Below are 14,269 nucleotides of genomic sequence, written 5' to 3'. Positions count from 1 at the left end.
ATTTCTGCCCCAATGCACTTTTAATTTTGCACCTACCTACATTATAATGTTCTCACTGTGTGGATTTTGTGTTTAGATTTTGTTCTATTTTTAGAATCGAACCTCATGTCAGGCATTAGAAAATGTAATGTGCAGTCTCAAGTTTTATTTAAGACAGTTCAGGAAACTGATATGAATGTCACATTGACTGCTGATGCTTTACAGCACTTGAGACTTTGAGACTTCTTTGTCTTGTTTCCTTAAAGAAATCTGCTATTCTCCTTTAGGTCTTGTACCACATGTTGTTTAAGATCAAACAAAAAGATATATAGATGATAAGATATTTTCTTTGTGAAAATATTTATGCTATTCTGAAAAACCAGGAGGTTGACGTTTTGGAACGGCAACTTGGAAGCATGCAATGTGTTGAGTATGTAATGTTATATGCTGGGATGTTGTCATATTGTAAAGGTGAATTGGTGCATAGACAGTTAATAACACTTAAGAAGTGGAAAATCTGGCCCTATTTTGTTTGTTTTGTTGAAATCACTAAAATCAAACTTGAAAAACTTGCTTGCTGAGGCAAAATATACTTTGCAACACCCCCGTATTTGATTTAAATTTACTTTCAATCAATGTTTTCGAGCTGGCCAAAAGTGCAGTCCTCTGTCATAACATTTTCAGATAAAAGTTAAAAACAAGGTCCGTGTTTAACTGAAGAGTTTTTTTTTTTCCCCCTGCCATGATAGTTAGTCTACAACTCCTGCATGCTTTAATATACAGTACACACACATTTAAACATGCTGAAAACCTGCTCTTTCATCAGATGTTTTGGGTGTATTGCATTGTCAATAGTATTGATGTAAAGTGTCAAATATGTCACTAAGCTATGGAGATTGTGGAGCTAAGTGTTCTGGAAATGAATAGTCTTGATCAGACTGTCCTTTTCAATGTCCATTTTTGTTTGTTTTCATCTTTTAAGTTTGTCTTCTGATGCAGTTTCTTGCAATGTACAGATTGCAAAATGATAATGTTTGATTTTTATCATAAAATGTATTTGTGTTTCAGACTTGTGGCATGCTCATTTTGTGTACATTTTTTTTACATTAAAACTTTGAATATGTATTCTGTTATAAAATATTTTGACATTTAAAAAAATATAAATCTATATTATATTTTAGATTTTGTGCTCACAAACCGTAATTTTAGGACAACTAAATATTTTTGAGCCTTTCACTATTGAAATGTTAATTTTCCATATCAGGAAAGCATTATTAAAATCTAGCCTACTGATGTTTCATTTCCATGGAAACCCTGTAAATAGGCTAATACTATTTGATTTGAAGGGATAGTTTACCCCAAACAATTTCATTTCGACCAAATATGTCTTGTTTCTTCCATGGAACACAAAAGAAGTTGGGCAGAATGACAGCCTCAGTCACCACTCGCTTTTACAGTGACAGACTTTCTGTCCAACATATTTTGTATTCCACTGAAGAAAGTTCCTCAGACTTTTTTTTCTTGAAATATCTCGACTCGATGGTTGTTGTTTAATTCAGGTTATCTAAATTGACATTACATGCATTTAACATATTAAACATAATATTTTTTACTTGTAAATGGTGAGTAGCCTATTGGAAAATATTCAAGCGTGTTTTGGGTAAGAATAAGATGTTTGTTTTGGATTTAGAACCTGAGTGCTCAAAGGACATCTGCGTCATGGGTACTTAATCTAGTACTGTTGGGGGTATACTTTACTTTTAATAATCCTACTTGCTGTATGAATGGACTAAAAAACACATTGAAAGTATATGAGTTAGCCTATTTTTGCTAAACTACGCCAGCACACTTGAAACCCGCCCTTCTGCGCGGTACTAGGCGGATGAAACCGAGTTGCTCTGGGGGAAAGGCGAGAGGAAATGCCATGCCATCGCCTCGGTGCTCAAATTTCCCTACGTGTAGACTGCTGCTGTTAAAGGAGCCGTTACCAATTTCATATAGCTCTCTCCATTTGTGTTATGTAGTCATAGTGCGACATGTGAGAGAACAAGCTGTTACATTCGCCTTTGCTTAATCGTCTGGAGCCTGAAACTGCTCTCACAGAGTGTCTCCTTCCTACCGCTGATATGACAGTCTCCACAGCAGCACAGAGACGCGGCACTGGCGCGGATGCCTGAAATTGCGCTAAAAGGTTCGTTTGTTGTTTAGCTTTTCAAGCTTTGAATTTTACCGTGTTCGAGCATGGCAATACGCCTTTTCCCACTCGTATCGGGCTTGAAGAACAGGATGAAATTTTGTCATTGACTCGTGTCATCCCGGTGATGTGGCCAAATTCAGGTAATTTCAATAAAATACTGTTTGTTTTGAGAAGCTTACTTTAGGGCTTTAGCCGGTCAAATACGTCTTAAGGTTAGGGTTAGGGTTTTTTTTCTAAAGTGTTTTGCCAGCTATTGTAATCACATGTAGGCTAGGCTTTTCGTTTAGTTTCTTTGTTGTTTAAAGTCGCTTCTTCCGGAACAGCAGATCTGTCATTGCTGTAGAAACTGAGCAAAAACACCAGACAATGGAGAAGGATAATGTCAAGTAAAATACAAGTGGTGGGGATTTCGATTCATCCCAGCGAGTCGAATCTTTTTATCTGTTCGTTCAGTGACCCCTAAGTTACATCGTTACGCCAGGTCGCGACACATGAATGTCTTTTTCATGAATGAAAGTTTGTCATTACTAGACCTACTCACCCTCAGGTTGTTCCAAACCTGTATGAGGTTCTTTCTTCTGTTGAACACACAAAAAAATATATTTTAAAGAATGTATTGACAGACAGTTGACTGGGTACCATTGACTTATAGTAGGGAAAAAAAAGTCACTGTCTGGTTACCATGCCAACCTTATTAAAAACGTCTTCCTTTGCGTACAACAGAAGAAAGAAACCAATTCACAGCTGACATGAAAGATTACGAGAAAAACAAAAAACGACTACATCCAGATTTGTTGTTGGTTTTGGACAAATGTTCAATTGGTTAATATTAAGTTAGGCTACAGATTAAACAAACTGAAAAATGTCTAAGGTGGATGTGACCAATAACCCTTCCCCCTCTGGCCCACTTGAACTTGAAAAGTAAACAAAGAGGAGTTTGACAAGTTCATACTAGAACTCACTTTTGTAGCTCCACCTAGTATTTTGTATGGTTTTCTATATTTTAAAAATTCTGTTCTGTTTGTATGGAAAATGTTTCAAATGGATCTTTGTTCAATAAGATTTTTTTTGTGTTGGTGATATAGAATATACAAGAATGTGTTTCCCTGCTCTTCTGGTGCTGAGAGCCCAAAGCCCCCCGGATCAGGTGGAAAAACCCAGACGGCAGTGACTTGATTACCATCATTTAGGAAACATGGCACCTCAACAACCTTCCAGCACGGAGGAGCAGACGGGGGAGCTAGATGAGCCTGAATCTGAGGGAGAGAATCAAGGACCAGGACCCCCTTCTGATCAAGATCATCCAGCTACCTGCGAAGCTCCAGATGGAGGCTGGGGGTGGGTGGTCCTGGTGGCTACCATCCTTGTCTTAGCTCTGACACTGGCCTTCCCTGCATGCATTGGTATCTTCTACTTAGATCTTCAGGAAGAATTTAACGCCAGTAACAGTGAGACATCTTGGGTGCCATCAATAATGACGTCAGTTCTGCATGCTGGAGGTAAGAATGTGATATAGTCAGTTTTTGTTTAGAAAATGCTTAATCAGTTTGTAATTTCTTCTCCACTAGCACAACCAAACAAAATTGCAAAAATAATGACTTTCAGAACGGTTTCCTGAACACTTTGCACATCTACCATTGGTCGGACAAACAAGAAGTCCCACCCCAAAACTTACGAGGCAATGTGGTGAAATCAGGCAGTTTAAAAAACCGAGCAATATTCTGAAAGTGCCACAGAGTCACAGTGTTTACACTTTTTGGGAGAATAATCCTTCAAATGGCTTTCTTATAGTTAGGGTTTGAGTGTCTCTTAATTGAAATTTAACTTGCAAAAATACCTCCACTCCAGAGACGTGTTACTTTTCCAGCAATTGTATTAAAAAGAAACACTAATCAACAATTTAATTAGATTACCAAATGATTTAACTCCGCCCCTCTCTTATTTGTATTCAGTAAGTTTATACTCCTTTTTTAACCTTTCAGTATTCTTAACTTTGGGGTGATTCTGGGGGTCAAAATGAACCAAAAACAAGAAGTGTAACTTGTGTAAAAAACAGATTCACTGAAAAAAAAATTCCAAAGACTAGCAGTGGGTTAATAATGCATATATTTTACATGCAGTAAATCAAAGGAGCACTATGCATAATTTGTTTAATCAGATGTCTTTCTCTTCATCGAGTAACTGCACTGAATGCATAAGTATGCAATTCATTTAGCGTTAAAAAAAATATTTTGGAGTAGATATGCTATAAAAAAACATATTTTCTCTCCACTGTGCGAAGGAAGTTATGGTCATTATCTGATTAAGCTACAGTGCCTTGCAAAGGTGTTAATACCCCTTCCTTTTTTCACATTTTGTTATGTGGCTGCCTTATGTTAAACTACTTTAGATTACTTTTTTTCACATCAATCTACAGTCCATACATCATAATGACAAAGCAAAAAACACATTTGTGACAACTTTATTAAAAAGGAAAAACTGAATTAAGTACATTGCATTAGCATTTGTACCCTTAAAGGTGCCTTGTGTAATGTCCGCCAAAAAATCAATTCATACTCCACATTCCATACCAGATGGGGGCAGTATACCTCCAGAAAGTGAGTTGGTCTACTCTAGAGTAACAACCGAGAAACGGCATAGTCTCTATGCTCCGCCCCTACCTTCACAACGACCCTAGAGCCATAGCCGAAGCCGAGCCAACTCCTAATAGAGGACGTTTTGACTCCAGAGGAACGTTGGTTGATGTCAAGTGATTTTGAAATATGACATCTTCAAGCTACTCCCCTTCACCTTTACCAGTGAATATGTTCATATTCGTTTTGTTCATATTACATTTTTATTGTTAGTTTGAATTACATTAATTTGACAGACAGCATTCGCTGATGTTGACCAAGCTAGCGCCAACGTAACCAGAGCTGCCAACTCTCACGCATTCACCGTGAGACACGCAATTGACACTTTTCACACGCTCTCACGCCACACATCAATTTTCTCACGCACAGAAAAATCGCGAAGCAAAGAGGACACGGAGACCGACAGACTAGACAGAGCAGGTTAGTTATGATATAAAAAAATCTCAGCTCTCAGATTCTGTCAATTTTATTACGCAATTCAAACAATAAATACCGTTTTTGTGCTTGTAAATGTTACACGACAGATCCCTAGCGCACGTGAACCGATCATCTCTACCAGCTAATAGTAAAAAAACACGAACACTGTTGAAAGATACAGTAGGCTACAACTTACCAAAATGTATTCCTCATACATAATATCTCTTTCCTGAACTGAAATGTAGTAGTGGGCTGTACTTTCCACACGATTGACATCAGGTTCAAGTACGCCCACAAGCCGTGCGAGTTATTCGTGTATTGCAGTTTGGCTGGTGGTTATGTTGCCCGCATACCGCCTCCCATGGCCGAAACTGGTATTATAACACCTGTCGGGCTGTGGCTAGTAATTTAGCATGCTAATTCAGGTTGATATCTCTGCAGCACTATAACTTGTCTTTTTTTAATTCTCATTCTTTTGATGCGTGTAGCTCATTTTTTGGATATTTTTACCTCAATTCTTACACATGGCACCTTTAATGCAGTACTTAGTTGAAGCACCTTTACAGTTTCAAATCTTTTTGGGTATGATACAGCAAACTTTGCACATCAGCATTTGGCGATTTTCTGCCATTCTTCTCAGATCCTCTCAAGCTCTGTCAGATTGGATGGGAGCCATTGGTGCACTGGACAGCCATTTTTCAAGTGGGGTTTCATGTGTCTTCACTGAGGAGAGGCTTGAGTCTGGCCACTCTGCCATAAAACCCAGATAAGTGGATTGTTGCAGTGATGTTTGTCCTTCTGTAAGTTCCTCCTATCTCCATGATCATGGAGCTCCACTAGAGTGACCATCAGCTTCTTGGTCACCACTCTAACCAAGTCCCTTCTCCATTGATTCCTCAGTTTGGCAAGGAGGCCAGCTCTAAGAAGAGTCCTACTTGTTCACATCTTCTTCCATTAAGGATTATGGAGGCTAAATGATTCTGTGAACCTTCAATGCAGCAGAGTTCTTCCCCAGATCTGTGTCTTGACACAATCCTGTCTCTGAGCTCTACCGGCAGTTCTTTTGACCTCTTGGCTTGGTTTTTGCCAATTTCCAGCTGTTAGACCTTTTATTGAGAGGTGTGTGCCTTTCCAAATCATACCCATTCAGTCTAATATGCCACAGGTTAACTCCACTCAAAATGAAGTAACATTGGAATGCTCCTGAGCTAAATTTAAATTATCCCAGAAAAGGGTAGGAATACTTAGGCAATGTAATTATTTCGTTTTTTATATATATATATATACAATTGTGCAAAGTTATCACAAATCTGTTTGTTTTTTTTGCTCTGTCATTATGGTGTATGGAGTGTAGATTGATGTGGAAATAAAGTTATTTAAAGAGGTTTAGCATACAAGTCTGCAACATAACAAAATGTGAAAAGAATGAAGGGGTACAAATACTTTTGCACGGCACTGTATATTAGATCCAACAGACAGGGTTATTAAAAGTCATTATACCCTTATCATACCGTTATAGCGATAGTCATTGTAGCAGTCATAGTCATAATAAAAAAAAGAGGAACAGGTAGATCCAACATTTATTACACACGCTTAAGTGTACCTCTTGAACTGCCATGTGTCAATTACTTCTATGTTGATATTTGCTTATCATATTTGAACAAGGCAGTACATTGTTTAAGGCAGTTTATTGATGGTGTTTTGAGTAGCTGGTTTTTGAAAATGATTAAGCCATCTCAAATTATTATTTTTTTTTTATTTTTTTTTACTGTAAGCATTTTTCTTCCAGGTCCTCTGTGTAGTGTGCTGGTGGAGCGCTTCGGTTGCCGGGCGACAGTAATGTTTGGGGGAGTGCTGAGTGGTTTGGGGATGGTGGTCAGCTCTTTCTCACATTCAATAGTTCACTTATACATCACTACTGGGGTCATCACAGGTCAGTAAGTCCCCAGAGGAAGAGATTATGACATATTGCTTGATCTGTATATGAAAGAGCAACAGCAGTGATTACATAAACGTCATTGTGATTATATAAAGAGTTATCACTAAGCGCTTTACCGCCTGGCCTGACATGAATAAGAATATGAATACAAATATGATGTAGTTAATTCTTGAGCACACAATAATCCTGCTTATGATCAGCATGGCTATTATTTGGCTACAGGCATTCAGTACAACACTACTACTGAGAGTGTGATGCTGTTTTAATTATGTGTGTTTTATTAAAATGACCACCCACAAAGATAGTTCCAGATGTTAAAAATGGATGTACTATAGCATAAAGCGGCAAAATAAATGTAAATGATAAAATAAATGTATTATTTATAAGTTTCTAAATTTGTATTAATATAAATAAAAAATATATAAATAATATCAATATTAAGTATATATTTAATATTAAATCAAAATACATTAAATTAAATATTTGGTCATTCATAAATATTATTATTAATTAAATAGATAATAAATAAATGTATTTACATTTACAGTTCAGATAGTTGACAAGTAAATAATACATGATCATTTATTTTATATTATTGATTGATTATTATTAGATAATATAATATTGATTATCATATTGTTTAATCGAAACTAAATGTGTTATTTAAATACACTCATCTACAGTTACAGATTTTATGTATTTATTATTCATTGATGATTATTTAGTACAGTGAACTTCAGTTTTGTTTTGTAGTTTGTAATTCAGTTAACAAGTTTGTAATCCATCAGTCAGTTCTTTATAATGCATGACCCTCTGTTTGTTTTACAGGTTTGGGCTTCTGTTTCAGCTTCCAGCCCGCTGTCACCATACTTGGCCACTACTTTGTGCGCCGTCGTCCTTTTGCCAATGCGATGTCCTCCACTGGTACTGCTCTGGGTCTGTGTACATTGCCCTTTTTAGGCGACTATCTGCAGAGTAAGCTGGGCTGGAGAGGAAGCTTTCTGGTGCTTGGCGCTGTGCTGCTCAACTGCTGTGTTTGTGGAGCCGTTATGAGACCGCTCAGGCCTCGCAAGCCCAAAAAGTCAGAGGTGATGAGCAACAGTCCCATATCCCCAGGCAAAAAGGGATGTGTGCCGGGAATCTGTCAGATCTTAGCATCGTTCCTCAGAAAACACATGGCCTTTGACCTCTTCTCCAGCAACCTGCGATTTCGGGTGTTTTCATTGGGCATCACTTGGATGATGCTGGGGTTTGTGGTGCCACTTATTTTCCTGGTCCCGTATGCATCAGCTGACATGGATCCAAGCCGAGCCGCCCTGCTGCTTTCCATCCTAGGCTTTGTCAACATCTTTGTTCGGCCTCCCGCCGGAGTGCTCTTCAGCCTTTCCTGGTTTAAAGGTCGACACATCTACGTTTTCTCAGTCGCACTTCTAATAAATGGACTCAGTAATAGTATCTGCTGCATTTCTGCCAGTTTCAATGTGCTGTTAATTTACGTGCTGATCTACGGACTATCCATGAGCGTGGTAGGCTCACTGATGTTCACCGTCCTGATGGATACAGTGGAAATGAGTCGATTCCCGTCTGCGCTCGGCCTGCTGTCTATCATGGAAAGCGTCACACTGCTGATAGGACCTCCCCTCGCAGGTAACTTGAAAACTTTGTGTTTTGAATTATGTGTAGTGTAGGTCGACAGCACCATGTCACTGCCTGTATACTGTATGTACGACTCAAATGAGGTGTGTTCAGGTCCTCCTGGAAAGTTCGTATTTAAGCGTTGGAGAGTCGTAATTATGACATCGGGTACGTTTAAGTCACTTTTGTCGGTGCAAGATGGCGGTGTACCTTCTCTTATCTCCGGTACACATTGTACGATATTGGGCTGTCCCAGACGAAAGATGACTGATTGTGGGGACCAAAGATAGCCTGCGACTCACTGTTTTTGCTGCTACAACCTACATTTACTGACTAGCCAATAAAAATGCAACTTGTATTGGCGTATTGATCCACATGACGTGGAGCTAAAATTTAAAACTACTTATTCTAAGTCCATATCCTCCTCTTTCGCTTCCTCCTCTTTTCTTCAGTGCGCATAAAAACCACAATTGCAAAAATGTGATTTATCTTGCTCTGTTTGTTTATCGCTAGTGCATGCTGATGATGCTTTATTCTTCTTTACTAACTTGTGTCGTAGCCTACGATTCAAATGGTGTCATCATCGTACAGTCTACATGCATGACGTACCCAAGTTTATTAGACCCATGTCGTACAGTGTTATTTGTAATGATCTTATAGGATTGCCAAAATCGTCTGTAACAGGCATTAAGTACACAAAAATACAGAAAGGTTTTTAACTTTTCATCTAGAAAATGAAGAACAATGATTGTGCATCAGGTGTGTTTTACTTTTAATGTTTTTAATTCATTTCTAAAAAATTACCGTCCACTAGAGATGTTGCATCCAATGATGTATCTCAGTGACACGCTCCCAACTCGTAAACTCTGAGCTCAAAGAAAATCCAGAGTTTCTCGCTCATAATTATGACTTTGTGGTGGCGTTCATGTTCGTTCAGCTCATAAATACGATCATTTCGACAGGACTTGAATGCAAAAACAAGGCATCTAAACTCCAGAGACCATCTGTTGAAAACAGACAGGGACTGTTTAAATGTGGTCTTGCTGGTGTTTCAACATTTGTTCCTGCCCTAGACTTGAGACAACAAGTATAGTTTCCATAGATATAGCAAGGGCGTTTCTAGCTTTTCATCATTAGTAGGACATTCAGGTCTAGCAACACCCCTGTTAAACAAAACATAACATTTTGTGACTTGAAATACTTTTGGAGAGTTGGAAAGTCTGGAAAGTAAACTGCATTTATAGCTGCTGTGCATTCAGCTTTATGACCTGATATTTATTGAGAGCCTATTTAGAACCGTTGTTCTTCAGTTGTCATAACACTTGACCATTTAGATTTGCTGAATCTGTCTCTCTTTTTTAAAAAAAAATCTTGTTTAACTTATTTTTCATAGACTTGTGTGAATGTTTTATTTTTTAATATAGGATTTGTGAGACACTTTATAATGCTTTATTGCAAATGGTGCTATATACATATTTTTTATTTGTATTTTAAGTTTATTTCTTTTGTTATTTCAAACTGTGCAGCACTCAACTCTACAAACAGCTTGACTTTTACGTCAAGTCACGTCTATTTTAAAAAAAGTGTTACACTTTTTTTTCTAAAGTTTGAAATTAGTTTTTTTTTTAAATCCTCTACAGTTGTATGACCATATGCCTTTTATTGTCGTTTATATTTATTATTTCAAAATAAACTAAGTAAAGATTTAGTAAAGAAATAGTGACCAGTAACAGTACCTACAAAATAGACTTTGTTACACATTCATAACAATTTTACCCTAAAAATCTTGATGTAAAAAAATGATGAACACATAATGTGTTTACCTAAAAATCCAAGTGCTCTTATCCCAGGATCAGATCCTGCTTGGATCAGGAAATCAACATTATTTCCTGTCATGTCTTCCTGTCATGTCCTGTCAAAGTAAAGTCCCATAAATGTTTTTTAAAGGCATTCCCAACCATTTTTGCCGTATAAAGAATAAATCACTATGATATAGAATGAAACATATGTGATTGTGTAACTATCTGTGAGGGAGTGTGTGCCTGTGTTTGAGTAAATAGTGGAATGTATTCTCCATTGTAACAGCATTAATCTGGATTTGCCTGTTAGTGGGAGCGGAGGCTGTGTACTCAATCTGGTCAAGCTTAACTGGCTCTTTCTCACACAGAAATGTCATTATTAGTTGAGCCAAGCACAACCTAGCACCTTGAAGTGCTACTACAGTAATACACATATGTTTGGCTTGGCTTATCTTAGAAAAAATGGGGTGGGGCTACATAAGGTCTTAAAGCTTCACAAACAGTCTTTTCAACCGCACAGTATTGTTATTTCTGTGTTGCAAATATTCATATTATCACAGAAGTACTGGGATAAAAGTTTATAGTTCAGATATAAACAGTATTTAAACAAGTGAAGTCTTTATGAGTGAGTCATTGAATCAGTCATTCAAACTGTAAAAAAAAAAAAAAAAATATATATTCAGATTAATTAAACATTTCAAATAGACTGAAGCAATTAACATTTTTTCAGAACCTCCAGAATTTCATGTTATTTTGTTCAGTTTTCTGAATCGTAGGATAATCGTGATTTCTGTTTGAAGAAAAAAAAATTCATGGTTTTGACAAAAATATTAAGCAGCACAACTGCTTTCAACATTGATATTAATAAGAACCATTATTAATAAATGAACACCAATAATAACTGATCAAAATTGTTTACCAAATGAGCATAATTTCTGAAGGTTCATGTGACACTGAAGACTGGACTGGCTGCTGAAAATTCATCTTTGCCATCACTTTAAATTGTAGTAATATTTCACAATATTACGGTTTTACTGTATTATTGATCAAATAAATGCAGCCGTAGTGAGAAGAAGAGACTTAATTATTCCAAACTTGTGACAAGGAGTGTATAGGTTAATTGACAGTTTTTTTTACTTCTCTAGATATGAAAGGAACTGTTAAATGTTATCATAACTCTGCACCTGTGTTACAGGATTGCTTGTGGACAGAACCGAACAGTACACGTACATGTTCCTGGCCTGCAGCATCTCTGTGGCCTTATCAGCTCTTTTCCTGATGGTTTCGTTTTACTGGCTGGACTCCCGTGATGCAGCCCAGAAGAACAGTTTACCAGCGTCTGGGTCTCCAGCTAAACCTGCAATCAATATATCCACAGACTGCCAGTACAGCAGTGTGCCTACAAATGGGGACAAGACAAATAACCCATCATCAGAAGCATAAAACATCACAAATGTATGACCTGGATCAGAGTTATGTTTTTGCAATTGTGATCCATATCAGGTAGAAAAATATGTTACCCCATTTCTTGGTATCATAGAATGTGCTGTTTATAACTGTATCATTTCAGTGAGTGTCAAACCCTGGTTGTTTTGTACTTTGTTTTATGACACTTGCATTTGTAAAGGTCCTGGTCTCACATCACTGGTTTGCCTTACACAGTATATGCCATGGCGAAACAATGCCATCCGTTAAAGCTTAACTCAAGAAAATATTTTAAACGCTTCTTCATTCCTGATCTAAAAGGACTGAACGTTGAAGTTATTTGCCCAGGAAATTAAGCTATTTGAAGTCAGGGATTTTTTTCATCTCATGCCTTTAATATTAATTTTCTTCATTTTTCACCAATTACACCTCTGTTCATTTTGGGGTTGGTAAGATTTTTGAAAGACGTTTCTTATGCTCACCAATGCTGCATTTATTTGATACAAAAAATACATTAATATAGCAATGTTATTACAATTTCAAATAACTGTCTATTTTAATATATTTTGAAATCAAAGCCTTTTTTACAGTCTAATGTTATATGATCTTTCAGTAATTGTAATATGCTGATGTTGTGCTCAAGAAATATTTAATATTATCTTATTCTCAATATTTTAGTGGAAACAGTGATATATTTTTTCTGTATACTTTGATGAATAGAAAGTTCAAAAGAATAGCATTTATTTGAAAGACATTTTCAATCTTTTGTAACAATATAAATGTCATGAATGTTGCTTTTTTTAATGCATCCTTGCTGAATAAAAGTATTGATTTCTTTAAAAAAAAAAATCTTACCAACCCCAAACTTCTATATTACACTGTGTTGTTTTTATACATCATTTGTGTCATAAGACCCATGCACTGAAAAACCTGACCCTTATTGGAAGATTGTTGGTCTAATGTCTACAAATTCAGTACTGTATAATAAATCAGGAGAAAATAGTTTTGCTTTTATTCCACGTGGGCTCTAAAAGTTTTCTCAGTACAAGTACAGACCCTTTTTAACCAAGACACATTTAAAACAAAGACTTCAACTTTTCCTGTTCTCAGTGAGTGCTTGGGTATGAGAAAACTTAAATATGTGCCCTTAGGGTGTTTGTGAGGTTCAAGGATTATACTGAATGAGATTGTGTTTGTGCAAAGGGCCCATTTTTAATGTGTCACATTTCACTTTGTGCTGATTTAAATGTAAACTCTCTTGTTGTTGTTGCTCTGTTATTATCTTACTTTACCAAAGCAAATGACCAGCTTCCAAAAGCTTAAAGGGCTGTGAGCCCTGAGAGAGTATCATTGATTTTACAATGTGTAATATAAAGTATTTACTATAATAAAATAGTTTATTTATATACTCAATTTAAATATAAAACTAAGATGTATGCCGAAAAATGCTATGCCTTTTTCTTTTGCTATCAATAAACAAGCAGAATTATTGTTTGGCTTTTTTTTACTAGGTAAACCTGTACCCACTTTTTATTTAATGCTTGGAGAAAAGTCTTTGGTGAGGGAAAAATTTTGGTGCCATGTTTTACTAATTAAGCTATTAAGCTAATAATGAATTTTAAGTGTTACCACCTTACGTTACCTTTAAGTGTTACCACCTTACCTTATTTATTGAAAGCCTATTTAGAACCGTTGTTCTTCAGTTGTCATAACACTTGACCATTTAGATTTGCTGAATCTGTCTCTTTTTTAAAAAAAAAATCTTGTTTAACTTATTTTTCATAGACTTGTGTGAATGTTTTATTTTTTAATATAGGATTTGTGAGACACTTTATAATGCTCTATTGCTAAAGGTGCTATATACATATTTTTTATTTGTATTTTAAGTTTATTTCTTTTGTTATTTCAAACTGTGCAGCACTCAACTCTACAAACAGCTTGACTTTTTTTTTTTGACACTTTTTTTTCTAAAGTTTGAAATTAGTTTTTTTTTAAATCCTCTACAGTTGTATGACCATATGCCTTTTATTGTCGTTTATATTTATTATTTCAAAATAAACTAAGTAAAGATTTAGTAAAGAAATAGTGACCAGTAACAGTACCTACAAAATAGACTTTGTTACAAATTCATAACAATTTTACAAAAAAAAAATTATGAACACATAATGTGTTTACCTAAAAATCCAAGTGCTCTTATCCCAAGATCAGATCCTGTTTGGGTCAGGAAATCAACATTATTTCCTGT

At 36.3% G+C, this 14,269-nt stretch overlaps 1 protein-coding gene across 2 annotated transcripts; it reads left to right on the top strand.

Annotated features, from left to right (window-relative positions):
• Nucleotides 1-1,850: 1,850 nt before the first annotated feature.
• On the top strand, nt 1,851-13,515 carry slc16a5a (solute carrier family 16 member 5a). 2 transcript variants are annotated; one of them, XM_079852093.1, is made up of 5 exons: nt 1,851-2,316; nt 3,262-3,675; nt 7,016-7,159; nt 7,994-8,812; nt 11,795-13,515. In XM_079852093.1, exons 2-5 carry the CDS (start codon nt 3,372-3,374, stop codon nt 12,040-12,042), a joined length of 1,515 nt encoding a protein of 504 aa, XP_079708219.1. In that variant the 5' UTR covers nt 1,851-2,316; nt 3,262-3,371; the 3' UTR covers nt 12,043-13,515. The 2 variants fall into 2 exon arrangements, with proteins under 2 accessions (XP_079708219.1, XP_079708218.1); XM_079852092.1 differs by having other exon boundaries at nt 1,854-2,170.
• The last annotated feature ends 754 nt before the right edge of the window (nt 13,516-14,269 follow it).

The sequence above is a fragment of the Squalius cephalus genome (genome assembly GCF_949319135.1).
Source record: "Squalius cephalus genome assembly, chromosome: 19".
In the NCBI taxonomy this organism is placed as follows: Eukaryota; Metazoa; Chordata; class Actinopteri; order Cypriniformes; family Leuciscidae; genus Squalius; species Squalius cephalus.
Note: the sequence above shows the minus strand (reverse complement) of the source record. Positions and strands in the feature narration are given on the sequence as shown.

Bases quoted from the DNA above. Each gene is read 5' to 3' on its own strand.
- slc16a5a (XM_079852093.1), top strand. From the start codon at position 3,372: ATGGCACCTCAACAACCTTCCAGCACGGAGGAGCAGACGGGGGAGCTA. The intron at 3,676-7,015 runs GTAAGAATGTGA...TTTTTCTTCCAG, and splicing joins GTCAGTTCTGCATGCTGGAG to GTCCTCTGTGTAGTGTGCTG. The intron at 7,160-7,993 runs GTCAGTAAGTCC...TTTGTTTTACAG, and splicing joins CACTACTGGGGTCATCACAG to GTTTGGGCTTCTGTTTCAGC.